Genomic DNA, 27,452 nt, shown 5'->3' on the forward strand with positions numbered 1-27,452 from the left:
AGGTTGCTTGGAACCATTTCCCTGCTCAAGCTGTACTTGCTGCCCTCATCCAAGCCTGATGCTCCCACGGCAAAGGGTGGTTCATTCCCAGTGGCCCAGAGAGCAAAGCAAACCTGAGGACAGAGAGCCTGAAGTAGAGCCAGGGATGCCTGTTGGTGGGCTGGAGGTAGTCCTGGTGGTTTGGGGATTGTCCTGGTGGTTTGGGGATTGTCCTGCTAAGTTGGAGGTGGTTCTTGTGAGAATGGAGAGGAATGGATGTGCTCAGCCCACCTGTTGCCCATGGCATGATGGGGACAGTGGAGATCAAGCTCCACCCTGAAGGCTGAAGCCCTGCACGCCCCTCTTCCTTCATCAGCCCCTAAGAGGGCCAAGGAGAGGGGACTGATGAGGACAGACAGAGAGAAAAGCCTCCCAGAGCCCTCAGCAGACCCTGAGATAAAGAGCAGGAAAGGGAATACTTTGCAAAATTGAATCTGTTCAAATCAGCTGGCATGGCTAATATGAAACCCCCAGACTAAACAGAATTAGCTAATGAACTTACCGAGCCCCTGGCAATTACTCAGAAAAAGTTACTGAAAAAACAGCGCATCCCAGGTTTATTTAATGTCTTTATTAATGATCTGAAAGCAAAAGTAAACAACAAATTAATTATGTTTGCAGATGACTGTATGCTGGAAGGTGTTGCAAATGCTGCCAAAGACGGCAAAGTCACGCCGAGGGCCCTGGAGGGGTTAGAATTAACCCAGCAGGAAACAAGGCACATGAAATCCATCAGCCAAGCATGGCACGGGGGGGAAAAGGGCCTGAAACCCAGGCTTCCATGAGGAAGGAGGGGTATGCTGCACCAGAGCCAAGGAGGAGGATGGGAGCACCTTTGGATAGGGTTGGAAAGACGGGGCATGAGCAAGGAGCAGGGAGCCAGGCTGGGGGGGATGCTGGGTCTCCAGAGGGTGGTTGCCTTGTCCTGAATCAGCTTTGCGACAGGAGGAGAAGCTGGAAAGTTCTTTCCCAATGTTGTGCTAGCACAGCTGGAGCGCTGTGAGCCCTGAGGGCCAAAGGTCACCGTGGCTGCCAGCTGAGAGAGGTGTGAGGTCTGCAGGAACACGGCCAGGTGGGTAACAGCAGCTTTGGGACCATCAGAGTCACTGATCTGGGTCTGCGTGCACACCAGGAACTGGCTTTGCTCCCCCAGAAGTGCCGAGGGATCTGTGGAGATTAGCCCAGTGGGTTGGAGCACGGTGCTAATAGCACCAGGCTTTGATCCCTGCACGGGCCGCTCACTCCACAGTCGGATTCGATGATCCTCGTGGGTCGCTTCCAAGCCGGAGTATTTTGGGACTGTGACATCCTGCTCAGCCCCGAGCAGGCGGTGCCTCCGGAGCCGCCCCTCGCACCCCACGTCGGGCTCTGTCCCGCTCCTCCCTCCGTGGCCGGCGGGAACAAGGCTGCTTTCAGGAGCGGGTGTGGGTGGCGAGGGCCTCTAGCTCTTTAAGAGGGGAAAAATTGGGGTTGTAATCTGAGCGAACTTCTCCTTTCTGACAGGCGGGAGAAGTTGCAGGTCCCTCCCTCGCTCCGCTTTATTAAATATAGTAGTAGCGGGAGCCCGGGCTGGAGCAGGCGCCGGCCGAGGCGGTGCCGTCCCGCAGCCCCGGGGACGCGATGGGTGCCCGCGGTGGCATCGCCACCCCCGCTCTGCTGCTGCTGCTGCTGCTGGCCGGCCACCCCCGGCCCCTCAGCGCGGGACCCCCGGCCGGAGGTGAGTCCCGTCCCCAAACCGAGAGTGACAATCCTTGGGGATCATCCTGCTGCTGGGAGAGCCGGGGAGGCAGCGGACATGGGTGACCCATGCAGGCCGTCCCTGCCGGGGTGGCGGTGCTGTCGCCAGGCTGGCAGCAGCGCTGTGTTTTGGGGCAGGGCGTGTGAGGGAAGCGGGGGCTGGAGAGGAGCGGCTCGCAGGGCGGGGGGAGCCTCGCTGGGCGCTTCCCACAGAGGGCACGGTGTGTGTGTGCCCCGTACTCCGTGTGCGGTGTGTGTGTGCCCCATGCTCCGTGTGCGGTGTGTGTGTGCCCCGTGCTCCGTGTGCGGTGTGTGTGTGCCCCATGCTCCGTGCTCCGTGTGTGTGTGTGCCCCGTGCTCCGTGTGTGTGCCCCGTGTGCGGTGTGCGGGTGCTCCGTGTGTGTGTGTGTGCTCCGTGCTCCGTGTGTGTGCCCCGTGCTCCGTGTGTGTGTGTGTGTGTGCCCCGTGTGCGGTGTGTGTGTGCCCCGTGCTCCGTGTGCGGTGTGTGTGTGCTCTGTGTGTGTGTGTGCTCCGTGTGTGTGTGTGTGCCCCGTGCCCCGTGTGCGGTGTGTGTGTGCCCCGTGCTCCGTGTGCGGTGTGTGTGTGTGTGCTCCGTGTGTGTGTGTGTGCCCCGTGTGCGGTGTGTGTGCCCCGTGCTCCGTGTGTGTGTGTGTGCCCCGTGCCCCGTGTGCGGTGTGTGTGTGCCCCGTGCTCCGTGTGCGGTGTGTGTGTGTGTGCTCCGTGTGTGTGTGTGTGCCCCGTGTGCGGTGTGTGTGCCCCGTGCTCCGTGTGGGACGCGGCTCGCAGCGGCCGCGCTCGGCGCCAGGGGCAGCCGGCGGGGCAAAGGCACCGAGGCTGCCCCGCCAAGCCCGGCGCCACCGGGAGGGAGCTCGCCAGCCCTCCGTGCCCATGTTTGGCCCTGCCACGGGAGCCGCCTGCGAGGGCAGCCCCTGTGCATCCCGGCAGCGGGGGCGGCTGTGTCCCCGCCCGGGCCTCCCGTCGGTGAGTGGCTCACCTCTCCCATCAGCACAGCCCCTGAGGGGTTGTGGGACCACAGGGCTGGGGGTGAGGGTCCCCCCGTGGTGGCACAAGGCTGGCAGCGCCGGCGGGACAGAGGTTTGGGATTTATACCCAGATTTCCCTATGGAGCAGTCAGGTTTGCACACCCAGCTCTTGTCACGGCCGTGTGTCCAGCCTGAGCATGCTGCCAGCCGTGCCACAGCCCTGCTCCCTCCCTGCTCCCTCCCTGCCTCAGCAGGCTCCGCGGCTCTGGATGGGCTCTGTCCCACTGGGTCTGACCCTCCAAGCTGTGCCTGGGCTCTGACTGGGCACTGCATCAGCAGCATCTGCAGCTTTGAACTTGAAGGGTGTTTAAAAAGCACTTTTGTGTCCCTAACTCACCCCAAAAATAATGTATCATTTCACTGAGCAGTGTCTCTTCCCCAAACTTCCCCCCAGGGACCGGGACTCTGACCAGCAGAGAGGCAGGAGCTTGCTCCCGGCAGTTCCCAAAGGAATTACTGAAAACCTCCAGCCTTTTGCTTCCTAACCAACTTCTGCATGCCAGCCTGTGTCAGTGCAAGGGAAGGATGGTCACAGAGCCCAGCCTTGTGGCCCTCAGCACCTGCAGGGCTGCTGTTGGTCGCCTGCTGTCCCCATTCCCTCCCAGAGAGCAGCTGGCCTCTGGGACATGCTCCTTTCATTACCTTAGGCCTTGTTCTTTCTATTTTTTGTCATGCACCAAAATAGGAGGGTGCCTGGCAAGCTGAGTGGAAAAAGAATCCCTTTTGTTAATGAACAGAGTGGTCTCCTTCCTCCCAGCCCTGACCTTTCCATCCCGGGAAGGGATTTCCCCACATGGATCTGTTGCTTGTGCAGTGTCCAGGGTGGGTCTGAGGGCTGCCCTGGCAGTCCCAAATTCTTTTGTGGTGAAAGGGCTGGAGAAACCCTAAAAAAACCCCGAAACCCCCTGGCTTTCACTGACACCCCCAGACTGACATCCCCAGGTGACTCCCCCATGGCTCTGGGGATCAGTGGGTATCACATCCCTGGTCAACACGTGGGGCTGGGGAGGAAAAGGGGCTTTACCCCCATGTTCAAATGCTGGTGACTGTCTCTGCACTGGGCTGGAACAGATGTGCCAGCTGTGACCCTGGGCCTGGGCAGCAGCTTCCCACCCCCCCTGCAGCTGAAAACATCCCTGCTGAGCCCAGCAGTGCTCATTCCAGCTGTTCCCATGGGCTGCCCACCGTGGGACATCCCCTGTCCCCATCAGGGAAAGCCATGAGCAGCATGCTGAGCATAGGGCTGAGGTTTTTGGGGTGAAGCCTGTGTTTTGTGTTCCCTCCAAGCTGAGGTTCAGGAACCCGGGCCTTCCTGCCCAGCCCAGCATGGGAAAAGTCATCATGCACTTCATCAAATACAGGATTATACCAAAAAGAAAAAACACTCATAAAATTTGTCCTCTTGACATCAGAGTGTGAAGCTTTATAAACTGTTTTTCGACAGCCTGGCTCCCCTCTGATCCTCAGTGAGTTTACCCACAGGCTGGGCTCCCCCTTCCCCAAAATTCCTGTTAGTGGAGGTTTGGAGTGAGGGAGAGGAGAGAATTGGATGTGTGGACTCCCCATGAGCAGCATTCACCCCGAGATTTCAGCAAGTGGTGCCACAAATGTGACACCCTCCAAAGCTTAGGCAGACCCCGAGGCAGTGATGGGGTCCTGGGGAGGCAGGTGGGATCCTGGCATGTCCAGGATCCTGCCCATGGATAGGGAGCAGTGTCTGGGACACCCTGGGGTGTCCATCCAGGATCCCTTCTGCTCTCTCCAGCTTCCTCAGCTCCACGGAGCCACCTCGGTTCTTCCTTTCCTCCACTTTTGGAAATCTGACTGATTTATTCAAACTTTCTTTTTTATGGTCGCGCCACATGTTTTAAGGTCATAGCTCAAAGCAGCTGGAAAAGTTTCCAGCTGATGGGAAAGAACAGGAAAAATGCTGAAAAGGGGGGAGAACGCAAAATGGTATCGTGGGAATCGGGGAGGAATATTCTTGTCTCACTCTTATATTTAGCAACAGAGAGCTGTGGGCAAAAATATAATAAGTACATTCCTGCAGGATTGCAGGACAGGGTTAAGCTCACCCCGAGGAGCTCACGTCAGGTTGAAGGCTGGACAGGAACAGGGCCTGGGAGGGGGAGCCTGCGTGCCTAAATAAAGCTCCAAGCACAGACTGTTCACAGCAGGCCCTGGCCCAGCCCAGCCTCGGCTCCCCGGGGCTGCTCCCTGGCCCTTTCCAGGTGCTGGGCTCGCTCTGTCTCCTTTTTGGGAAAGCTGAGTGTGAGCATCACCCCCAGCCTTCAGCTGGGAGACGCCTGGAAACTCCTGTGCCCTTCCCTGCTCTCACCTGGGCATCCCAAGCCTGGTTTGCCACCAGCCCCTTCACCATCTGCATCTCCAAACCCCTGAGACAGAGAGAGGAGGTGCCCACCAGAGCTCCCTCAGTCCCAAACCAGCCCTTCCTGAGCTGTCTCCATCATGCCCTGTGTTGGGTTGGACACTGCCATGTTGCATTGGCATGGGAAACCCCTCAGAGCTTTCCTGAGGTAAATAGACCAAAAAAAGGGAGGTCGAGTTTACCAATAAAATATATATATATATATATATATAATATATATTATATATAATATATATAAAATATATAATATGTATATATGTATTAAAAAATAGATTGCCAATATAAAAATATATTGGTTGTATATATTATATATATATATGTATATATATATATTACCAATATAATATATTGACCAATATAGCAGAATATTGTTAGGTATTGTTGTATGAGGATAATTTTGAGGATAATTTATCATTTTTAGTCTGTTGTATTGACAGAATATTAATATATTCCATGAAGCATATCCCAAATACGTTCTGTGAAGTCAGAGAACCTTTCACAAAGCCTTTTGCAGAGCAGAGCTGAGAGTCAGGGCAGCACTGGGATCTGCAAAGCCAGGCTAAAATCCATAGGAGCAGGGGCTTCTGCAGCTCTTCCCAGCCCCAGGACAGGGAACATGCATTTGCTGCCTGGTTTGTCACGCATTGCCAGTCCTCTACCCTCAGGACAGACCAAACAGGGCCTCTCAGCTGGCATCAGGGTGGAGTGGGAGATGTTTGTGCCCTGGGCTGTGGATGCAGGAGGGTGACAAATGCCCATTTTCCATTCCCGTTCCCGGGGTGTGCCGCCCATGGCTCCAGGCAGTGCCTCTGGGAGCTGCCCTGTGCCCAGGGACTGCCCTGGCTGCCTGACAGCCCTGAGAAGGGTTCCAAAAACTGCTGGGAGTGGAGAGAGTGATGGGGCAAACATGGTTTGGAGGTAGCCAGGCCCATCACGTGCCTCCCAGACAGGGAGACAGAGAAGCAACACGGATCCATCACCATGACTCACAGGCTGGGGAAGGAGCTGTGAGTCAGCTGGGGATGGCCCCGTGAATCCCTGCTGCTACTTTTGCCCAAGTCTTGGCTTTTTGGAAGTTGTTTTTCCTCTGTGCTGCAGGCAGGCGAGGGATGGGAGGGTTTGGAGTCACCAAGAGCTCGTGGTGCCATCCCCAGCTGTGTTGATGGGTGCTCCCCATCCTCGATCACCTCACAGCCCTGGCATGGTGCAGCCCGGGCAGAGAGAGGGGCGGGCAGCAGGAATTTCCCATTCCCTTTCCCAGCCTCTGGTTAACTGAGCTTCAGAAGGGCTTCAAGGTTTTCAGCATCCCATCCCACAGAAATTTCTGAGCCCACCAGGGTCATTTCCTCTGGGAGCTTGGGAGAAGAGAGGGAAGTCTTGGCCCGAGGTGGATGTGGCTGAGAAAGCCCTGCAGCCCTGGGAGGGGATGTGAGCACCGGCCTCCACACCCCCACAGCCCCCCCAGCCAGGCCTCCCCCCGGGCTACAAATAGAGCAGGCATTTATTTTCTCTATAAACATCACCCCAGAGGGTGTTTCTCATGGATGGAAAAGTCAGGGACAGCAGGAATGGGGAGGGGGATCTCTGGAAGGGTGGGGGAAGAGGAGAGGACTGGACAGGACAGGAGAGGAGAGGACAGAGATTTCAGCTCTAGAAGGAGCGGGAAAAAGAAAATACTCATTTTCTTTGCAGACAGTTTAGCATGTCAGCCCCAGAGGAGCAAAAAAGGTCCTCTCTTTCCCCCGTCTCTGTCCGTGGAGACTTTTCTCTGCCCCTCACAGCATTCAGGATCACCTAAAGCTCATCCTGGCCGTGGTTCCTGGTGCCCTGTGGGGTGCAGCGTGCTGTGGGTGCTGCTTTACCAGCACAACTAAAGCTGAATAACCCAAATTTACACATTTTACACCGCAATTGCACATTTCACCATCCCTCTTGACACATTTCCCCATCCCTGGATGCTGCAGTTAAGGCAAGCAGGTATCTTCTGGCAAGGTTTCAAGGCTCCTGCTCGTGCTCATTCTTCCCCCAAAATTTTGGCTGATAACTCCCCCCATCCTGGCGCGTCGGGAGCCACTTGACACCAGCGGGGCTGGGAACCATCAGAGCCGGGCGGCTGGAGCCGGCCCCTGTGCCGCGGGCTGTTTGTTGACAGCAGGCAGGATCTCTCCGGTAACACCGAGCTGCTCCAGGCTGTCTGTGAGCATCCCTGGCCCGGCTGCTCCCGTCCCCCCGCCAGCTCCTTCCCTCACTGCGGCTGGGGATGAGCTTGGGAACAGGCACTGGCAGGGATGGGGTTCAGGGATCTGCAGGTGGGATGTGCACCAGAGGCTGGCTGGGATTGTCCCCTCCTGTGCCACCCCATGCCCTTCCTCAGCTCTGCAAGCTTCTCCTCGGCTGGGTGGGATAGGGAATGGCAGCGGGTGCCAGGATGGGCAGGGTGGGGCTGGAAAACCTGCCAGCCTGTGAGACAGGGGAAGAGGGCTTGGGAGAGAGAAAAAAGACAGAAAAAAATAGAACAAAACCCGACTTCGAGTGGTTTGGAAACCACGTCCTCTGGGGCTGATACAGTATTTCCAGGCCAACTTCTCCTGGCAGCCTGGGAGCCTGAGCGAGCCTGAGTCACGCTGCAGGGGACGGCACAAAAGCCCCATTGAGCCTCCTGCTTCCCCAAATCCTCCCACTTTCTCCCCCTCGCTTCACTTCCCAGGGCAAACACTCCAAATTCTGCTTCCAGCTTGGGCTGATTCCTTCAGTCCCTCCGGAGCCATTGAGCCACGCATTGTCAAAAGCTCTGCATCCCTGCTCTGCTCCTGCCAGGCTTTGGGGGCACAGCTCTTCCCAAAAGCACTGTGACCCTTGTGGGGGGTTTCAGGCTGGGTCCCAGCTCCTGGCCCTCCCCTCCATGGCTCTGCATCTGGCTGAGCAGGAGAGCTAAGGAAATACCATCAGCTTTAGGGCTGTGCTTGAATCATCGTAAAACCATGCTGGATAAGCGATGGAGCTCTGGAGCTCTAGCCAAGCCTCCTGGACCCTGCTCTATGGCCTCCCTGCTGTATCACAGCTCCTGAGGATGGGCAAGGCCGGCAGGAGCAGGCACAGGCGCTGGGCAGGGCTTGGGGGCTGGCAGGACACAGGAAGGTACAAGCAGCCCCCTCCCAGACAGCACAGAATTAGCAGGGGGCATGTTCTCATGTTTTCATGTTTTCCCCTGACCCCAGAGTCCGTGGGCTGTGAAAAGGCTGTTTTTTCCCCAAAGCTGTCAGGCTGGGGAAGGCGAGCGCAGAGCAGCTGGCCGGGGAACGGGGGAGAGGAACTGAAGGAATAAACACAGGAGGAGGGGTTCAAAGCAGCGTGGTGCAGCCAGAGGCCACCTGGGTGGGATGGGGGCGAAACAAAGCACCCCTGGCCAGGACTCTCCTCCCACGCCTAAAACAAGGGTGATGGCACTTGTGGTGGTCGGCAACCCTGGGAAGGTGACCAGAGCTGGGAAGGTGACCAGCCATGGCTTTCCTGGTGGTTTTGTGGGTGCTGCTTTCCAGCAATCTCTGCTGGCCAGCACTCCTGGAAAGCGGCGGCCCCTGGGAGCCCCGCCGTGAGGGAGGGCCAGACGGAGGGGGAGGCGAGAACCAGAGCACTAATTCCCACTGCTGGGGCTGGAAAAGCACGCACAGCCCTGGCTCAGGATGTGGGAGCAGCCGTCCCTGGAATCACTGGGACTGGGGATAAAAGGAAAAGTCCTTCTTGGTGCCAGGAGCTGTCACAGCAGGGATGGATCTGTGCCTGTGACACCCCATCCCATAAATCCTGAGGCAGAACCCCAGGCTTTCCTGGGGCAGGCACAAGGGGACTGCGGTGTGATCCCTGCTGGGTTTGAATGCCCTTGCTGCAGACTAAACCCAGCTCATCTCCATTGCACTGGGATCTCTTTGCTGTGGAGACCCAGGTGGGTGCTCAGCCCGGGTTTCAGGGCATGTCTGAAGGCAGCAGCCCCTCATTTGTCCCCCCAGCAGAGCCCCAGCCAAAGCTGCGCACTACGGTGTTTGCCTTAACCTCCTCGCAGGCTGCTCATTTCCTTCCCTGGCCATAAATAAAACCACACCATAAAACGAAGGGAATGTGGAGCATAATGAAGCCTTTCTCCAAAAGCCCGTTGGATCCCTTCCTCCTGTGGCCCCTCCACCCTGTGTGGGGACAGGGGCACAGCCCAGCTCCAGCTCCGGGGGGCTGCAGGTCCCATTGGGCATCAGAGCCCCGGGATGGGGACAGGGGAGCCGAGCCCCCAGGACCACCCACGGCGCTGGTCCTGCCCACCCAGCGGGACGAGAGCCTTGAGCTCACACTGCAGGGGGAACAGGAGGGGACCGAGCTGCTCAGCAGCATCCCCAGCGCTGGGCAGCCACCCCTGAGCCCTTCCAGTGCTGTTCACATGGCCCAGCCCCTCTGCTGTTGGCATTGCCCTGAACCCCTCGGGTATTTTCACCCCCTGAACCCCTCCTATGTTCACATCCCCTGAATCTCTCCGGGGTTCACATCCCCTGAATCTCTCCGGTGCTCACATTCCCCAGCCCCTCCGCCCTTTGCACAGTGGGTGAGGGTGCAGCACAATGAGGCTGGCAGAGAGTGACCTCACTACCTTAAAAGTCACACAAATTAAAAAAACCATCCCCAAACAACTCGGAGGGCCTCCAAACCAGCTCCGTGGTTGGTGCTGCGGAGCAGGATGGCAGCAGGCTGGCCAGTGGCGGCCCAGCAGCGGGCACAGCCCAGGGGCCGCCTGTTGGCACAGGGGGATGGCAGGAAGGAAGGCAGCCGGCGGGCAGGGCTGCACCAGCGGCCGCACAAGCCCGGGGCTGTTCGGGCAACAAGGAGCTTTCACTGCCCGGCTGTTTTTCCACCGCTGGAAAAGCGGTGTGGCCGGGATGGGAGGCGGCTGCGAACACAGGGAGCCTTTCAGGGGGGCGCGTGTGTCTGCACGGGGCTCTCCTGGCACCGCTGCCCTCATTAAAGAGCTGCTTTAATGAATTCCAGTCCCCTCCCTGCAAACACAGCCGGTCCTGGCCCCCACCTGCCCCACCGCAGCTTGAATGGAGCCTTGTTGAGCATCCAGCCCCTCCCCGGCTCCACACCCGATCCTTGGGCAGGGTTTGCTCCCCTCCTTCCCCCTCAGCCTCGGCGTCCTCCAGTGGCCAGAGCGATGGGGACTCTGCAGCCCCTCAGGGGCTCGGCTGTACCCCGAGCGGCTCCTCTTGCCCCCCAGAATGCTGTCCTGGGATGCCCCAGGCTGGGGTGGGAGCCTTGGGCAGGGCAGCAGCCCCTCACCAGCCCCATGCCCTCCATACACCCAGGACTGTCCCTGCTGCACAAACCCTCCATGCCCAGGGCCGCTCCTCTCTGCGCTGAGCTTTCCTTGCACTTCCCTTCGCCTGGGCCTGGACTTGGCTCCTTCAGCCTCCTACGTGCAGGGAAGGAGCTGGGAGAAGTTTCTGTGCTGCGATGCGTGTTAAAAACACAAAGGAGAGCCCAACACAGCCTCGCTGAGCCCAAACACTCAGAGAGCCCCCTGAGCAGATGGGGATCCTCCCCAGGCTCTGCTCCTGCTCCCCCGGGCAGAAAATTCCCTGAACACCAAAGAAACAGCCGCTGGAGAGGCCAGACCAGCCGTGTTTTCAGCTGGAGGAGCAGGGGAAGAGGGCCAGGGCTCCCGGGGCCGGCGCGTGGCTGGAGGCCGCTGGGGCAGGCCCGGCTCGCACGGAGCCCTCGCGGCTTGCAGGCCCAGGACAGGGGCCTTGCTCCCAGAGCCCTCTTAGAGCTCTTGGCTCATCTCCTTGTTTTATTCCATGCAAAAAAGAGAAAAAAAACACCCCAAACCCAAGTGACACTGCAGTCTATAATCTGCTGGCTGCTGGCTGGCTGCTCGGAAACTGTGACGGAGGAGGCTGCTCTCGCCTCCTCGTCAACGCCTTTCAATCGGCTTGGCAAGGCACCCATGGTGATTTCCTGTGGGACGCAGCAAGATGGGAATGCCAATTGTTTTTATCCGGGACATCCGGGGTGTCCACAACAACCCATGGCCAGGATTTGGGGATCTCTTGTTCCCCATGGCAGGAGAGGAGGGGTCCCCTTGGGCATGTGCATCCAGGGATGAGGGGCACAACACTCCTGTGGTGTGATCGTGGCAGCCTTAGATCACTTGAGATAGGTGCTTTTGGGGCATGGGAACTCATCCTCATGGGATGATCCCAGGAGCTCACCTGAGCCTGCCCAAGATGGGGGTGAGTGCCTGGAAGTCCCTCCTTGCTCCAAGTGATGGACCGGGATGGGGCACCCTGTCCCATGGAGGCTCCTCCAGAGCAAAATGCATTTCCAAAAAAAACCCCAAAAAATCCATGTTTTCTGCGTCTTTTCCAAAGTAGAGGGCAAGGAAGAGGGGAGATAGAGGTGAAAAGCTGCAGGTCCCTTGTGAAAGTGAAATGTCACAGGCTAAGTGATTTCACATCCTGGCTGGGCTGATGAGGGACAAGGAGAGTGGCCCTGAAATAAAGCAGGAATTTGGGAGGACAAACAGTAACTGCCTCTGCTGCTGGAGAAAAATTCCAGCGCCTCCTGGATCTGGGCAAGGGTCCTTCTTCCTCCCCAACAAACAGCACCACTCCCCTAGGCATCCGCACCTCTGGGAGCTTTTTATTATTAGAATTTTATGAGAGAACAAGGAAAACATTTCTGGCAGCTTTGGTGGAGTGCAGGCAGGACGAAATGTGCTGGCTGCAGGAGCTGGTGCCCCCTGGCACACTGGAAAACAAACTGGCCTTGCTGGAGCAGCCCCAAACCCTCATCCCCAGCACCCACAGCGAGACATGGCCCAGCCCCTGGGCGGGCATGGGAGCTGCTGGTGGGTCCAGCCCAGCCAAGCTTTCCCTCCCTGTGAGAGCAGCCACTCAGTACCCATCTGAAAAACATTTTTGAATTAGGGGAAGCCACGAAAATGTAGCAAAATCCCAGTGAGAGCTGGAGCATGGAGCATGCACAGGGAAGCTCATTGGGAGCCAGCACATAACGTCCATGGATGTCTCTGGGGACCACGTGTGCCTGTGGTTGTGCAAGGAGGGACAGGAACATTCCCTTTTCCACTGTGCCACGTCACTCCTGGTCACCAAGCCCCAGGAGAAGGCGGTGCTGAGAGCCCCAGCACCCACCACCACCTTTGGCCACTGGGCAAGGCTGGTTTTGCTGGGACCATGGGAAGGAGGGAGCAGGTCAGGGAAGGACAGAGCCCTGCAGAGAACAGAACACCTCCTCTGAGTCACTGGCTGGGCTGGAGAGGACAAGGAAGCCAAAGTGCCCCATGCCAGCAGCAGGCACCCTGACAGCCTTGCCCTGGGCTGGGCAAAGGGCTCGGTCTTACAGCAAAGGCCAAATATTTCCATGGTGCCATTTCCTCCGTGTCCAGAACGGGTGGGGTGATGGTCCTTTGCAACACCCACGTCATCCTCCCAGACCACAGGGGAAAACTGAGGCACTTTCTTCTGCTGCCAGTAGCAGGAAATGATTTTTTGTGGTGTCCTGGACAAGGAGGTCTCCCCATTCCCAAAGGGCTCAGGAAAGCTTTCCCCAGGCACTGCAGGGCTCAGCTCTGAAGAAAATGGGAAAAGTTAAATCAGAGTGCTCCGACTCTGTCCCTGCCACACCAACTTTTGCCATTACCTCTACAGATGCCATCCTTCCAAATGCCTCAGTGACTGTGGCTGTCCTGCAGGGTGGGTTTTCACTTAGTGCACCACCCTGTGAGCAAAGCCTGCATTGCCCATTCCCAGCCTGGTCATCCCACAGAAACTTGGGTAACAGGAAAATGCATCCAGGGAAGCAATTGTAAGAGCAGATGTGGGTGTTTATACCCAGACCTCGCTGTGCAGAAGATTGGTGTCACCCCAGCATCCAAGATCCATCCCTGCCTCCTCCAAAAAAGTTCAGGGGCTGGGATCCTGAAAACCAAATTCCTGTTCTAGTTCAGCAAGACAGATCTGGGACCCCGAACCAAAGTGTAGTTTGCCCACTGGATGGATCTGATAAGTGCTCTAGTAAAGCACAGCAGGAAAGCTTCACACATATAAACTCCAGCAGAGCCTGTGACTACATATGGACTGAAAATATGCATTTGCCCCCGTCCCTGACATATCCTCCCCAAACATTTCCAGCTTACAGGGCTGCAGTGTTTATGCTTAAGCACAGAGCTTTGCCACAGGCTGAGCTGGAGCCAAGCAGGATGGGTGGCTGCAGGCCCCAGCCGCACACATTTGTCATGTGTGAGATGCACATGCATGCATTGAGTCAGCTAAAAACTAAAAGCGCTCTAAAATTAAGCCTGGCCGCTCCCTGTACTCTTAATCCTGCACTCTCCTGCCTCTGCCCTGTGACACAGTCTGTCATTTCATGACCACATGCCATTGAGCTGAGTCCTCCAGGGCTGATGCACACTGGGTGTTGAACATGTTCCAGCTGCATCTCCAGGCGCCCACTTTGAGCTGAGGTTTCCATCCACTCTCACATCCACCTATGGATCACTGGCACTCCTGTTTATTCCTCCTGCACTGAGGAGAAACACAGTTCCTTTAATCAGAAGGTACTGAGGCCCTGCCACAGGTTGCCCAGAGAAGCTCTGGCTGCCCCATCCCTGGAGGTGTCCAAGGCCAGGTTGGACAGGGCTTGGAGCAACCTGGGATAGTGGAAAATTTCTGCGTCTTTTCCAAAGTGGAGGGCAAGGAAGAGGGGAGATAGAGGTGAGAAGCTGCAGGTCCCTAATGAAAGGGAAATGTCACAGGCCATACCAGCGGACTGGGACTAGATGAGCTTTAAGTTTCCTTCCAATCCAAGCCCATTCTAGGATTTCTTTAGGAAAATCAGAAAAACAGACCTTCCCCAAGGGTCTTTTTAGGCTGCAGGACTCCAGCAACCTGTCAGACGGCAAACAAGGGAAGGACTGATGGATGGGCTCCATAACCACAGCACCCACCTGGACGGGGCTTGCAGGAGGTGTCCCTCCCTGCCTGACCTTTCTCCCTTCTCTCCCCAGCCTCTTTCTTTGGGGACAGCTTCGTGGAGATGCCGCTGTCGGACGCCTCGCGCACGGTGCGGCTGCGGCTGCAGCTGTTCACCAGCCAGGGCAACGGGCTGCTCTTCCTGGCTGCCGGCCAGCCCGACCACCTCCTGCTCCAGCTGCGAGCCGGCCGCCTGCAGGTCAGCACCCCCCTCTCCCCGGGCTGGGGGCTCTGTGCCATCGCTCAAAGTGTGCATATATGGGAGTGTGATTTCACAGAGTCACAGAATGATGAGGTTGGAAGGGACGTCTAAGATCATCAGGTCCAACCCATGCCCTAACACCTCACCTAGACTATAGCACCAAGTGCCATGTCCAGTCTTTTTTTAAACACATCCAGAGATGGTGATTCTACCACCTCCCTGGGAAGAGCATTCCAGTACTTTATTATTCTTTCTGTAAAATTTTTTTTTCTAATATCCAACCTATCCCTTCCCTGACATAGCTTGAGACTGTGCCCTCCTCACTTCATCCAGTGAGAGCCTGGAAGCAGCCCAGGTTGCAGGGATGGAGGGCAGTGGGCAAGACAGGGCAGGGAAGAAGGAGCCAGCATCTGGCAGGGCTGCTCTGTGAGGGGAGAGGAAAAGCCCAGCTGTGGGACTGGGAGATGGAGGACCCCAGCCCTGAGATTGGGGTTTGCTGAGAATGAGTGAAAAAGGGGCATCCCAGCTGCCAGAACCCTTGACAGGGAGCTCCAACAGGAGAGTGGACACAGTCTTGGGAGATTTGGTTAAATACAGAGAACCAGGCTCCATCTGGGGAAGCTGCTCACCCACTGCCTGGGTGATGCTGGGGGTGATCACAGGGACACCCCGACACTGGCACCCCGTGTGCATTGCGTGGTCAGACACGGTGCACAGCACCCTCAGGTGTGAGGAGGTGAGACACAGAGGATCCAGGGAAAAAAGAGATCTGCCTTGTCCCAGCTGGAACATGGGAAGCAATTAAGACAGAGCAATAAAATTCCCTGTTGTGGTTACGGTGTTGGCATCCACCATGAAGGAAAAGAGCAGGGAGCATCCGAGGCACACATCCTGCTTCTTCTGCAGCCTGGGCTGGGCTACCAACCACATTAAACCAAAGCAAAAGAGCAAGAGAGCCACTGGCCAGAGGTGTCCCTAATGCAGGCCATGTGTCTCACCAGCTAACCCTCTACTTAGGCAGGCTCCAGGCTGCTGCCCACGAGGAGCAAAGCCTGCTATTTCCCCTGCCAGTTCCCAGGGAAAGGGCTGGAAGCAGCCCAGGTTGCAAGGATGGAGGGCAGTGGGCAAGACAGGGCAGGGAAGGAGGAGCCAGCATCTGGCAGGGCTGCTCTGTGAGGGGAGAGGAAAAGCCCAGCTGTGGGACTGGGAGATGGAGGACCCCAGCCCTGAGACTAGAGTTTGCTGAGAATTAGTGAAAAAGGAGAGAAATTCAGAGAGCAGGATGAAGAGGGCAGGCCCATGGGAAGGCTGAAGGAGGAGCACATCCAGAGGTGGAGGGGTGAACCAAGGGACCAAAACCCTTGCAAGCACCTGGGTGTGGGTCTATTCAGGCGCTACTGGAAGGTGGAGAGGTCCCGCTTGAGCTGAGGATTTTGTGTCTTTCTCTGCAGGCCAGGCTGCAGTTGGGCTCGGAGGAGGTGACCTTGCAGTCCCCAGCAGGGCTGCAGCTCGATAACCTGGCAGTGCATGACGTGGAGCTGCTGGTGGAAGATGGCAGGATGACACTGACCATCGATGGCCTCTTCAACACCTCCACAGACATCACAGGGCCAGCGAGGGAGCTGGACATCCAGTACGGCCTCTATGCCGGCGGGACGGGCAGGCTGGACCTGCCCTACCTTGCCCAGGCCAGCCCTCCCTTCAGGGGGTGCCTTCACTTGGTGACATTCAACGGCCTGGATGTCCTCTCCCATCTGTCTGCTGATGGCAGCTCCAAGACCTTCCACCGTGTCCAGGAAGGGTGCAGCACACAGTTCTCTGCAGAGCCTGAGGAGCCATTCGGCTTCCCGGGGCCACACTCCTACATTGCTTTCCCCACCTGGGACGCAAGGCAGGAGGCGACCATCGAGTTTGTGATAACGACGAGCATCACCCAGGCACCCCTCATCTACCACGCAGGGCTGGAGAACGACTTCTTCTACCTGGAGATCTCCAACGGGCGCCTGCGAGGGTTTGTGGAGAAGGGCAACGGCGTCATCGTGCTGCACAACAACGTCTTCATCAGCGACGAGCAGCAGCACTACGTCAAGGTCCACACGGACATCCACAAGTTTGAGATACTGATCGATTACTATGCTTCATCCACATCCAACCGGGGCATCAACAACTACCTGGACCTTCAGGGAAACCTCTTCATTGGAGGTATGGATGAAAAAGCTTTGCAGAGGCTGAGGGAGCACCATCTTTCTTTCATCTCGTTGTGGACCATGACCAACCACTCGTTTGTTGGCTGCTTGGAGGACCTCCGGATAAACATGCAGAGGAGGAGCCTGCAGGATGCTGTGATCACAAAGGACATCACAGTAGGCTGTGGGAAGCAGGACCACTACTGGGACTATGAGGAGGTGTATGAGCAGGATGAGGCATCCACTTCCCCACCTCCAAATGGCTTTTCCGGAGCACCGGGCCTGGTGGTGGAGCCGTGCCGGCCCGACAGCAGCTTCCCACCCGCCTTTGCCAACATCAGCAGGCTGCTGCACGTCAGCCCCCTCATCGTCTCTGAAGGGGGCATGGCCTACCTGGAGTGGAAACACGCCCAGCCGACGGTAGACTTGAGCCTGGCCAACATCCGTCAGTCCCAAATCCTCTTCAGCATCACCAGTGACCCCAGGCACGGCCAGCTGGAGCTGGACATTCCCGGGTCCAGGAGCAGGAGGAAGTTCACCTTGTTAGACATTGTGAATCGGAAAGTCAGGTACATCCACGATGGCTCCGAAGGGCCCATGGACCAGCTGATGCTGGAGGTGACAGTGACCACCCAGCAAGGGGTCCCAGAGTGCCTGCGGCAGGGGCAGGTGTACCTGCTGCCCATCATGATCAACCCTGTCAACGATGCCCCACAGGTGATCTTCCCCCATGGGAACCACATGACAATCCTGAAACACACACGGAAACACCTGACCACCGACATCCTGCAGGTCCTGGATGATGACTCGTCCTGCGATGACCTCGAGTTCCAGCTGCACAGTCAGCAGATGGAGGAGGGCTATGTGGAGCTAGACTTCCACCCTGGAGTGCCCATTGAAGAGTTCTCCTGCAGGGACCTGGAAGCTGGCAACGTGGTCTATGTGCACCAGGGTGGGACAAACTTACAGCTCACCTTGCAGGTGAGTGATGGCGCCGTGCCGAGCCCCATTGCCACCCTGAGGATCCTGGCCATTGATCCTGAGATCCGCCTGCTCAATAACACCGGCCTCTCCCTCTCCCAAGGAGGGGCCGCTCGCATCACCACAGCCAACCTGTCTGTGGAGACCAACGCCGTGGAACAACGGGTCTCCATCCTGTACATCCTCACGGAGCCTCTGAAGTATGGTGAGGTCCAGAAGCAAGGGAGCATGGGAGGGGAATGGAAAAAAGTCGAATCCTTCCACCAACAAGACCTGGAGCAAGGGCGCATCCAGTATTTTAGCACAGACCCGGAGCACCGTCTGGAAGACAGCGTGGAGGAGGTGAGATTCAAAGTCCAGGTGGGGCAGAAGGTCTTGCCAAACAACACCTTCCTCATAAGGATTAAAAGAGCTACCATTAAGATGAGGACCATGGCTCCCCTCCAGATGAAGAATAAGCGGCACAGAAATATCACCAGCAAGGAGCTGGAGGCAATGCTGGAAGATCCAAACTCTGCCCCAGTTCCCTTCCACTACATGATCGTCCAGGCTCCCAAAAAGGGAAACCTGGAGCTGCTTGGCAACAGGCTGACTGAAGGCTTTGGATTTACTGAAGAGGACCTGCAGGACAACCGCCTGAGCTATAGCGTGACCATCAGGAACTCCCAGCAAGCTGAGGACTCCTTCCAGTTCCGCGTCCACGCTGGTGAGCAGCACTCACCCGTCTACACCTACAGAATCAGCATTGGTGGGGACCCCGATGCACCAAATTTGACCAACGTGCTGCTGACCGTGCCAGAAGGCGGACAGGCCGTCATCTCCAAGGATCACTTGTTTGTGCAGAGCGTGAACAGCATGGACTACGTCTATGAGGTGATTGAGGGGCCGGCGCACGGGAGGCTGGCCTGGGCTGCGTCCCACGGCTGGGCCTCCCTGGAGGAGATCACCGAGTTCACCAACGACGACATCCTGCAGCGCCGGCTGCTGTACCAGCACGATGACTCCGAGACGCTGGAGGACGACATCCCCTTCGTAGCCATCAGGCAGGGCGAGGGCAGCGCCGGGTCTGAGGCCGAGGAGGTGAGGGGCGTGTTCAGGGTCTCCATCCAGCCCGTCAATGACCACAGCCCCGTCCGGGCGGTGAACAGGGTCTTCAACGTGGTGCGCAACGGGCAGCACCTGCTGACCACCGACCACATCGCCTTCACTGACAAGGACTCCGGCTTCTCCGACGCGCAGCTGGTGCTGACCAGGAAGGACATCTTGTTCGGCAGCATTGTGTCTGTCGATGACAGGCGCCACCAGGTCTATCGGTTCACACAGGATGACTTGAGGAAGAAGAAGATCCTCTTTGTCCATTCCGGCGCTGACCGGGGCTGGATCCAGCTGCAGGTCTCGGATGGCCTCCACCAAACCACCGCCCTCCTGGAAGTGCAGGCATCTGACCCCTACATCAGAATAGTCAACAACACTGGTCTGGTCATCCACCAGGGCACCCAGGGGAGCATTGACTCCTCTGTCCTCAGCCTGGAGACCAACATGGACATCAGGTCAGATGAAGAGATACGGTTCCTAATAACCACCCCCCCAAGGTGGGGGACTGTGCTGAGAGGGAACCAGCCAGTCATGGCCTTCTCCCAGAGGGACCTGCTGGCTGGAGAGATCTCCTACCACCACAACGGGAGCAGGAACACCCGGGATGAGCTCCAGTTCACTGTAGAAGCAAATGAGGTGGCAGTGGAGGACACACTGGCCATCAGTGTGTTCTTGGACACCCATCCTAGCCCCCTGAGCATAGTTAACCATGAGGAGATCTATGTTTTCCAGGGGGAAGCATCTGGGATCAAGGAGGAGGACTTAATGGTGAGTATAGTCTCTAGTCATTCCCCATGCCTGTATGACTTCCCAGGCCATCAAACCAGGATGGCCACTCATGGGACTCCATTTTACTCCCACCTGCTCAGAGCCAAGGCCTTTGTCAGGCTTTGCCCAGGGAGCAAAGAGAGAGGGCTTCAGGCATGGCCTCAGTAGGGTGGTTCTTGCAGTCCATCCCACAGCAAAGCTTTGAGGGATGGATTGCACGGCAGGTGGGCTGTGGGGCAGCCCAGCCTCAGTTACCAGCCCTCCCACTCATGCCTCATCTCCCCCACACTCCCAGGTGACCCACGAAGAGATACCTCCCCAAGACATAGTCTACCTGGTGAGCAGCCCCCCAGCCTCCGGCTTCCTGGCAATGCTTCAGAACAGCCAGGACATGAACGAGCAGCCCAGCCTGGACCCCATCCAGTCCTTCACCCAGGAGGACATCAACAATGGCAGAGTCCTCTACCTGCACTCCAAGCCCAACGAGGAGCGTGACCAGTTTGTCCTGGACATCACCGCCCGCGGCGCAGACCCTCTGGAGGGGGTGGTGGTCAGCCTGGTTGTGCTGCCCATCGCCGTTCCCTTGGATGTCCACAACATCACAGTGCCAGGAGGTGGCTCTGCCGCCATCTCCTCGAGCATCCTCCGCATTCCCAACGCCCACTACCCAGCTCTCGGCCTGGAGTTCAGGGTGCTGGAACCTCCCCGGTTTGGCACCCTCCTGAGCAGCCAGCGGCCCGAGCAGGGCGGACTGCACAGCTTCACCTGGAGCGAGGTACAGCACCCACCTGCCCACCAGGCTGCTTTCCCAGGGGTTTGGGGAGAGCTTGGGGTGGTCTCCAGCCCCCAGCCATGCTGGGAGGTTGGGGAGGGCTGCAGGAGTCCTCTCCCCATCGGAAGGGATGGAGGTATTTGGGGTGGTGGTTTTGCTCTGCAGCCCCAGATACGGGATAGGGGATACGGGGTGGGGATGCAGGCAGAGCACCCATGCTGGGCTACAGGTCTGCTTCCCACAGAGAACCCACAGGGTTGTTACTCCTGAGTTTGTGGTGGGTTGCCATCATCCTCCCGGGACGGTTCAGGGTCACCTCCCCAGAGGGGCCGGTGGGCTGTGTCCTCCGTGGAGGATCACCTGGCCCTCGTCCCGCAGGTGGAGAACCAGCAGATCCAGTACAGGCAGGATGGTCGCGGATCCCTCAGTGACAGTTTCACCGTCCTGGCCAACGCCTCCGAGGTGTCCCGGCAGAGCCATGCTCGCACTTTGTTCATCACCATCCTGCCCCGCAGCACCAGGGCGCCGCGGCTGAAGGTCAACGCCGGTTTGCAGGTGAGGCCGCGGGGAGGGAACCGGCGTGGGGACCGCGCTCGGCGGAGCCGGGCTGCCGCCCAGAGGCGGACCGCGGGGAATGGCAATGGCAATGGCAATGGGAAGGGAGGAGCGTTTCCCGCCGGGGCGAGGCTCGGGAGGAGGCGGAGAGCGAGCGGGGCTCGCCCCCAGCTGGTGCGGGGAGCGGCCGCGAGGTGGGAGCATCGCCCCGCGCTCCCGGCGCTGCCACGGCGGCAGCGGCGGCGCCTCCGCAGCCCTGCCCGCCCGCGGGATAATCCCCGGCAGCTCCCGGAGCAGCCTGCCCGCCTTTCACCAACACAGGCTGGGATTACTCAGTCATCCGGGCAGCTCTCACACCTCTCTTTACGTCCATCCCAGAAAACGGCAGAAGGGAAGAGGTCTCCGCTGCTGTTGAACTCCCACCTTCTGCTTCCAACCCCTTCATGTCCCATTCAGGGTCACTAATGCAAAATTCCAGCAAAGAATTTAGTAGGAAACACAGTCATGCCTCCCCCACCGCCCTGCACGCATTTTCACTATCCCAGATCTGGGATTTCCCAGACTGGCAGCTGGAAAGCAATCTGCTCCATGGGGATCATCACATAGGTGCCTTGGGAAGGGTTCTGGGAGCCTGGACTCTGGAGAAGATGCCCCAGGGGAAGGGGCTGCCCTGCCTGGCCCCAGAGACAGCCGTTCTGAGGGATACCAGCAAAGTTTGGGAGGTACCCCCAGCCCCAGCTCTGTGCCTGCCCCAGTTTTCCCCCTCCAGCCCAGGAAGCTTCTGACCAAATCCCTTTTGTAGACCTGCCTCACCTGGGCCAAAATTCAGGGAGAAGTTGACCCCTCAGCTGCTGGGCCCGTGCCAGCCCCTTTTCCCCACTCCAAACATCCAGTGTAAGCATGGCCTTCCCTTCCCCCCAGCCATCATGCTAAGAGTAAGGGTGAAAAGACAGAAAAACCTCCTAAAATTAAACTCTGAGGCAGCAACTTGTCTGCCTTTCCATGGGAATGCCTTAGCACCCTGGGAAGAGTGACCACAGCTGCCCAGAGGACCTCTGGAGCAGGGAAAACCTTCCTTCCCCCAACGGGAATGATGGGAGAGGCCCGGCCCTGCCTGTTTGTGCTCTGCTGAGGGATGACTTCAGTGTTTAAAGGTCAGGCCAGGCCCGGGAGAGGGATTGCACAAAGGTTTCCAGGGATGCCGAGGGACAACAGGCTGGGTCTAGACCCCAAAGTGGAGCCCCTTGGGAAGGAGCAGCAGTTTTGGGGCTGGATCTGAGGGAAGGATGGCTGGGTGCCACCGAGGCAGAGGCTTCCACCACCCTGGAGCAGCCGGCCACGCTCCCCGGGAGCGGAGGCGACACGGAGGCTGAGCAAACACAAAGAGCCCAGAGTGAGCGAGCACAGAGCCAGGGGAAGGCTTTAATAATGCAGAGAGGACGAGGAGCAGGGAGAAATGGGTCAGCTCCTGCAGCGCGGGCTCCGGGCTGGGAGCAGAGCTGCTCCAGCCGCCCTGAGTGTCCCTTCCCAGGGGACAGCGGTGCCCTAGGGCTGCCATCCCTCCTGCTTTGCCCACAGGGAGTTTGTTGTGGCTCCAAGCCCCAGTGTGACTGCAGTTCCAGCTGCTGTGGGTGCTGGGGAGAGGAAGCAGCCCAAAGAACTCAATGCTTCTGTCTCAGCTGTGTGTCCAGCAGCACTTCCCCCACTCTGCCTTTCCAAAGCTGTGTTTTCCAGCCTGCCTCTGCCATCCCGTGGGGACTGCTGAGGGATTCAATTTCTCTGTCGGCACCCACACCCACTCAAGCAATGTTTTGGGTTAGGCCAGCTGAAAACAGCAGGAAAGAGCTCATCCAGCAGAGCACCTCCTCCAGCGCCTGCCTGGGTGTTGTCCTGCAGATTCCCGAGATGCAGATTTCCAAGGTCCCAGCCCCATGATGCTGTGGGATGCTGCACATCCCGCTCCTCCACCCCACAAGAGCCCTGGCACAGCTCCATACATGCACCCCATGATTTCCAGGCATCCTGAGGGCAAAGGGCAGCTGTGGGCTGTGTGGGCAGAACCTGTTTGGCAGCACAACATTCATCCCTGTGGTCTGCCAAGATGGGGATGTGGCACAGGGTCACGAGCAGGGAAAACCGTTGCCTCCAGCTGGAGATGGGAGATGCCAGGGCTTTGGGGTGGCAATGTTCCCACGGGAGGGTCAGCACCACTGGATGGGAGGAAGTGGTCCTGGGAAATTCCTCAGTGGCTCTGAACTCAGCCACATATTTGTCATTCCTGGAGGGTTTGCTGGGACAGCGGGCCTCCTGCAGCCTGGTGAGGGGGCGGTGGGATGGAAACTGGGACACTGGGACAGGAGCAGGAGTGAGGAGAAACACCCAGCCAGGGAGAGACAGGGCTGCTTGTGGTCATTGTGTGCCCAGCAGCAGCTTGTGCACCCCACTAAAACCCCTTCCCTGCAAAGCAAGGTCCCAAAGGCATAGCCCCTGCCCCAGGGCACCGTGCCCTCTTCCGTTTCCAGGACCTGGGGAAACTGAGGCACACTTGCCCTCCAGCAGACCCAGCTGTGTGGCACGTGCTGGCAAACACGGCAGCGCTGACGCAGGGCTGGGCAGAGGCCAGAGGCTGGAGGCGTCCCCAGGAGGCAGACAAGGCGCCCTTGTTGGGCTGGGATGTGCTCTGGCACCCAGCAGAGCGCTCTGAGCTGGGATGGGAAGGAGGGGAGAGGTGGCAGGGGGATCTCAGCCTCTCCCTGTCCCCCAGCTGCGGGAAGGTGCCACGGCTGTCCTCAGCCCCCACATCCTGAGTGCTGAGGATGAGGACTCCCCAGCAGAGGAGGTGACCTACTCCATCCAGCCCCCGGCCAACGGGAAGGTCATGCTGCGGTCAGCGCCCGGCACGGAGCTCCAGAGGTTCACCCAGGCCCAGATAGACAACGGCCTCGTCCTCTTCGTGCACCAAGGTAGGGCAGCACTGAGTGCCCCAGGCCCCTGCACCACCCCAGGGTGGTGGGGACACTGTGCCAGCACAGGGGATGCCAACCCCATCCCAAAAAATTCCTGATGGGTTCATGGGGAGCTGCATCTCCTCTGGCCCCACAAATGCCCAGGTCTGTGCTTTCCACAGGACCCCTGGATGGCGGCTTTGCCTTCGATCTGTGGGATGGTGAGAACCTATCTCCTGGACACTTCTTCCTCATCAGGGCCCAGAGAGAGCCTGTCATCAGCCTGGCCAGGAAGCAGAGCCTCACTGTGTGCCCAGGTGGGTACCAGCACATTCTCCATCCTCATCCAGTTCCAATGGGGCCCCCTTGGCACTCCCGCCCTTGCCCAAGCACTGCTGAGATACCCCTGGCAGAGGTTGCAGGTGGGTGGCAAGGTGACTGGTTGAAATCCATAGTGGATGTGTTTTCCAGGTGCCCTGCAGCCCATCACCAGCCAGAACCTGCAGGCAGTGAGCAACAGCCCCACCAGCTCCACCGCTCTGTACTACAGCATCGAGCAAGCCCCACGCCTGGGCAGGCTGACCACCTCACAGGGGGAAGAAATCAGGAACTTCACCCAAGCCCAGGTGAGATTTCAATTCCTCCAGCCCCTCAGAAGCCCAAACACAGCCCTTCATCACCCCCCACCAACATGGGGGTCCCAGTGTGAGCCCCACCACAGGCACCTGATCCCTGGCAGGAAGCAGCACAAGGCTCCAGCCATGCTGTGACTTTCCCAGCTCTGCCAGCAGCTGCTAAGAGGGATTAAGAGCTGCTGCCCCAGCCTTGGATTTAGCACTGGGGGAGGCTGAGGGAGCTATAATCCCTTTTCCTAGGCCATCTCCCTGCTGCAGAGCCAGCCAGCCTGGCTGCTGCTGAAGGGGAGAGCCAAGCATGATTTTTTCACCCCTGCTCTGGAGAAACCCTTCTCCTATGGGGCCAAATTTTGCAGGGTCCAGCAAGGGTCTTATTTTATTCCATCACTCAGAGACACATAGGTTTACCCTTCCTGGAAGCTCCTCTGTGCTATGCTCACCCTCAGAGGATGCTGAGCAAGTTCAACCATCCTCTGAGCCTAAGTTCCCATAATTGCTGGGAGAAACATCACAGAGTCACAGAACAGTTTGGGTTGGAAGGGAGATTAAAGGTCACCTTGTTCCCCCCCACCACAGACAGGGACACCTTTTACTAGATTGCTCCAAGCCCTGTCCAACCTGGCTTTGAACACTTCCAGGGATGGGGCAGCCACAATTTCACATCCTGGTCAAGAAACACCATGAGCTCTCCATGGTCACTACCGTGCCATGGCTAGTGAAAATCCCCATTTCTTACCTAATGACAGCTTGGTTGCTCCTTCCCAAAGTCAAGGGTTTATTTAAATTTTCAGGTGGACAGCGAGCTGATTTTCTACCAGCACGAGATGCCAGGCCAGCCCTTCTGGCTGGCCCAAGATGCCATCCGCTTCCGTGTGGTCACTCCCACGACCATCTCAGATTCTTTCATCCTCCTCGTCCTGATCTCCTTCGAGGAAAATTGTCCCCAGCGCTTGACTCAGCTTTGGAAAAACGCAGGTATGGGTAGGATGAGGAAGCATGGGATAAACCAGCTCTTCAGGAGGGCTTGTTTGTCTGAAGAAGACAAATGTGCTGTTCAACATCTAAAACTGCAACCAGTTCCTTCTTCCATCATTGCAACAAACCCTGACCAACTTTCATTAGTTGATTCTTATCCCTTTTCTCTCCAGGTCTGCAGCTCACAAGGGCTCAGCAGGCTGAGATTGACACCTCGGTGTTGGATGCCTCCAACCTCCTGAGCCGAATCCTGGTCCCTGAGAGGGCTGGATATGATGTTGTCTTCCTGGTGACAGAGCCACCAGCTCATGGACAGCTCCTGGTGGCCGGTGTGCCCCTGGAGCAGTCACGGCCGTTCTTCCTGCAGTCAGACCTGGTAGCGAGGCGTTTGGTGTACGCCCATGGTGGGGACAGCGTCTCCAAAGACCACTTCAGTTTCAGGGCGTGGCTCCAGTCCCAGGAGCAGCGGTCTGTCCGTCCTCCACAGGATGGGGTGGTCATCTCTGAAGCATTCAACATAACAGTGGCCGGCAGCCCCGCGGCACCGCGGGTGGTGAAGCGGCAAGGGGTGCTGCAGGTGCTGCCAGGCTCCGTGGTCACCTTGTCACAGGAGCACCTGGATGTGGCAGACCCGCTGGTGTCCCCACAGGAGATGGTGTACAGCGTCCTCCAGAGACCCCTCTCTGGCCACGTGGCCAGCGCCCATGACCCCCGGGAGCCCATCAGCCGCTTCACCCAGGCGGATGTCAACGCTGGACGCGTGGTGTTTGTTGCCACTGGGAGCCCTGCCCCAGGCTCCTTAGCCCTGAGCCTCTCCAGTGGCCACCACCCACCCATCCAGACCTCACTGGAGATCGAGGTGCTGCCTGTCCTGAGCACCACTGCCAGCCCAGCACTGCTGGAGGTGCCCCAAGACCTGAACAGGGCCCGCGTGTCCCAGCATCACCTGCTGGGTGCCGCACCACGAGGGGCAGGGAATGTCCTGTACAGGATCACCAGGGAGCCCAGGTTTGGGCAGCTGCAAGTCAACCAAAAGCCATCATGGGGCTTCTCACAGAAGCAGCTGGATCGTGGGGAGGTGACCTTCACCTTCAGTGACCTCAGGTCGCCTCAGGATGACTTCCAGTTCGTTGCCATTTCGCGGGCAGGGAACAGGAGCGGGGTGGTGAACGTGACCGTCCGAGCTGCGGTGAAGACCTGGGCGGGCAGCCTGTGGCCCCGAGGCACCACAGCCCTCCTGGACACCAGTGTCCTCGATGCCAGTGAGCTGGCCAACCACACCAAGAGCGTGCCGGTCTTCAAGGTCCGCAGGGCGCCCCGTGCCAGCCGTCTTGTGAGGGTATCCAGGGATCCAGGACAGCCCACATTCCCCATCGAAACCTTCAGCCAGAGCGAGCTGGAGCAGGGGCTGGTGGGGCTGGAGGTGCTGGATGCTGGGGACACCCAACAACCCTTGCAGAGGGACAGCTTTGTCTTTGAGCTGGTGGCTGATGGCGTGCCACCAGCGCTGGCTTCCCTGGAGTATGGCATCGAGCCCTACAATGCCTCCAAATCCTATGGTGTCAACCTGCTGACAGTCCCACTGGCACCCTCACCCTCAGTGCCCCGTGGCACAGCACGGAGCAGCCCCAATGCCAGCGAGCTGGGCATGTCCCCCACTCCCTGGCTGGCCCCCAGCGCCACCACTAGCCCCAGCCCTGGGGCGGGGGGCACCTTCCTCAGCTTCATTGAGGCCAACATGTTCAGCATCATCATCCCCATTTGCCTCATCTTCCTCCTGCTGGCCCTCATCCTGCCCCTTCTCTTCTACCTGCACAAGCGCAACAAGACGGGGAAGCACCACGTGCAGGGCACCCCCAGCGCCAAGGCCAAGAACGGCGCCGTGCCAGACCACGAGACCTTCCGCAGGACAGAGCCCGGCCAAAGCATCCCCCTAACGACTGTCACCACCCTGGAGGGCAAGGGCACGGGCCCCCCGCCCCCTGGCACGGGCTCTGGGGCACCTCCGGACCCCGAGCTCCTGCAGTACTGCCGGACTTCCAACCCCCCCCTGAAAAACAACCAGTACTGGGTGTGA

General features: G+C 58.3%; 1 protein-coding gene across 1 annotated transcript; it reads left to right on the forward strand.

Annotated features, from left to right (window-relative positions):
- Window positions 1–1,659: 1,659 nt before the first annotated feature.
- CSPG4 (chondroitin sulfate proteoglycan 4) lies at window positions 1,660–27,452 on the forward strand. Its single transcript, XM_054272477.1, has 11 exons — window positions 1,660–1,756; window positions 2,584–2,778; window positions 14,294–14,460; window positions 15,915–19,493; window positions 19,789–20,268; window positions 20,644–20,820; window positions 23,585–23,783; window positions 23,948–24,082; window positions 24,237–24,391; window positions 25,192–25,375; window positions 25,549–27,452. Exons 1-11 carry the CDS (start codon window positions 1,660–1,662, stop codon window positions 27,450–27,452), a joined length of 7,272 nt encoding a protein of 2,423 aa, XP_054128452.1.

Source organism: Melozone crissalis, unplaced genomic scaffold (assembly GCF_028551555.1).
Source record: "Melozone crissalis strain CALT ecotype California unplaced genomic scaffold, PUWL_Pcris_2 ptg000014l_1, whole genome shotgun sequence".
Lineage (NCBI taxonomy): Eukaryota > Metazoa > Chordata > Aves > Passeriformes > Passerellidae > Melozone > Melozone crissalis.

Coding starts and splice junctions, on each gene's coding strand:
- CSPG4 (XM_054272477.1), top strand. CDS start 1,660: ATGGGTGCCCGCGGTGGCATCGCCACCCCCGCTCTGCTGCTGCTGCTG. Junction 14,461..15,914: donor TGCGAGCCGGCCGCCTGCAG/GTCAGCACCCCC, acceptor CTTTCTCTGCAG/GCCAGGCTGCAGTTGGGCTC. Junction 20,821..23,584: donor AGGTCAACGCCGGTTTGCAG/GTGAGGCCGCGG, acceptor CCTGTCCCCCAG/CTGCGGGAAGGTGCCACGGC.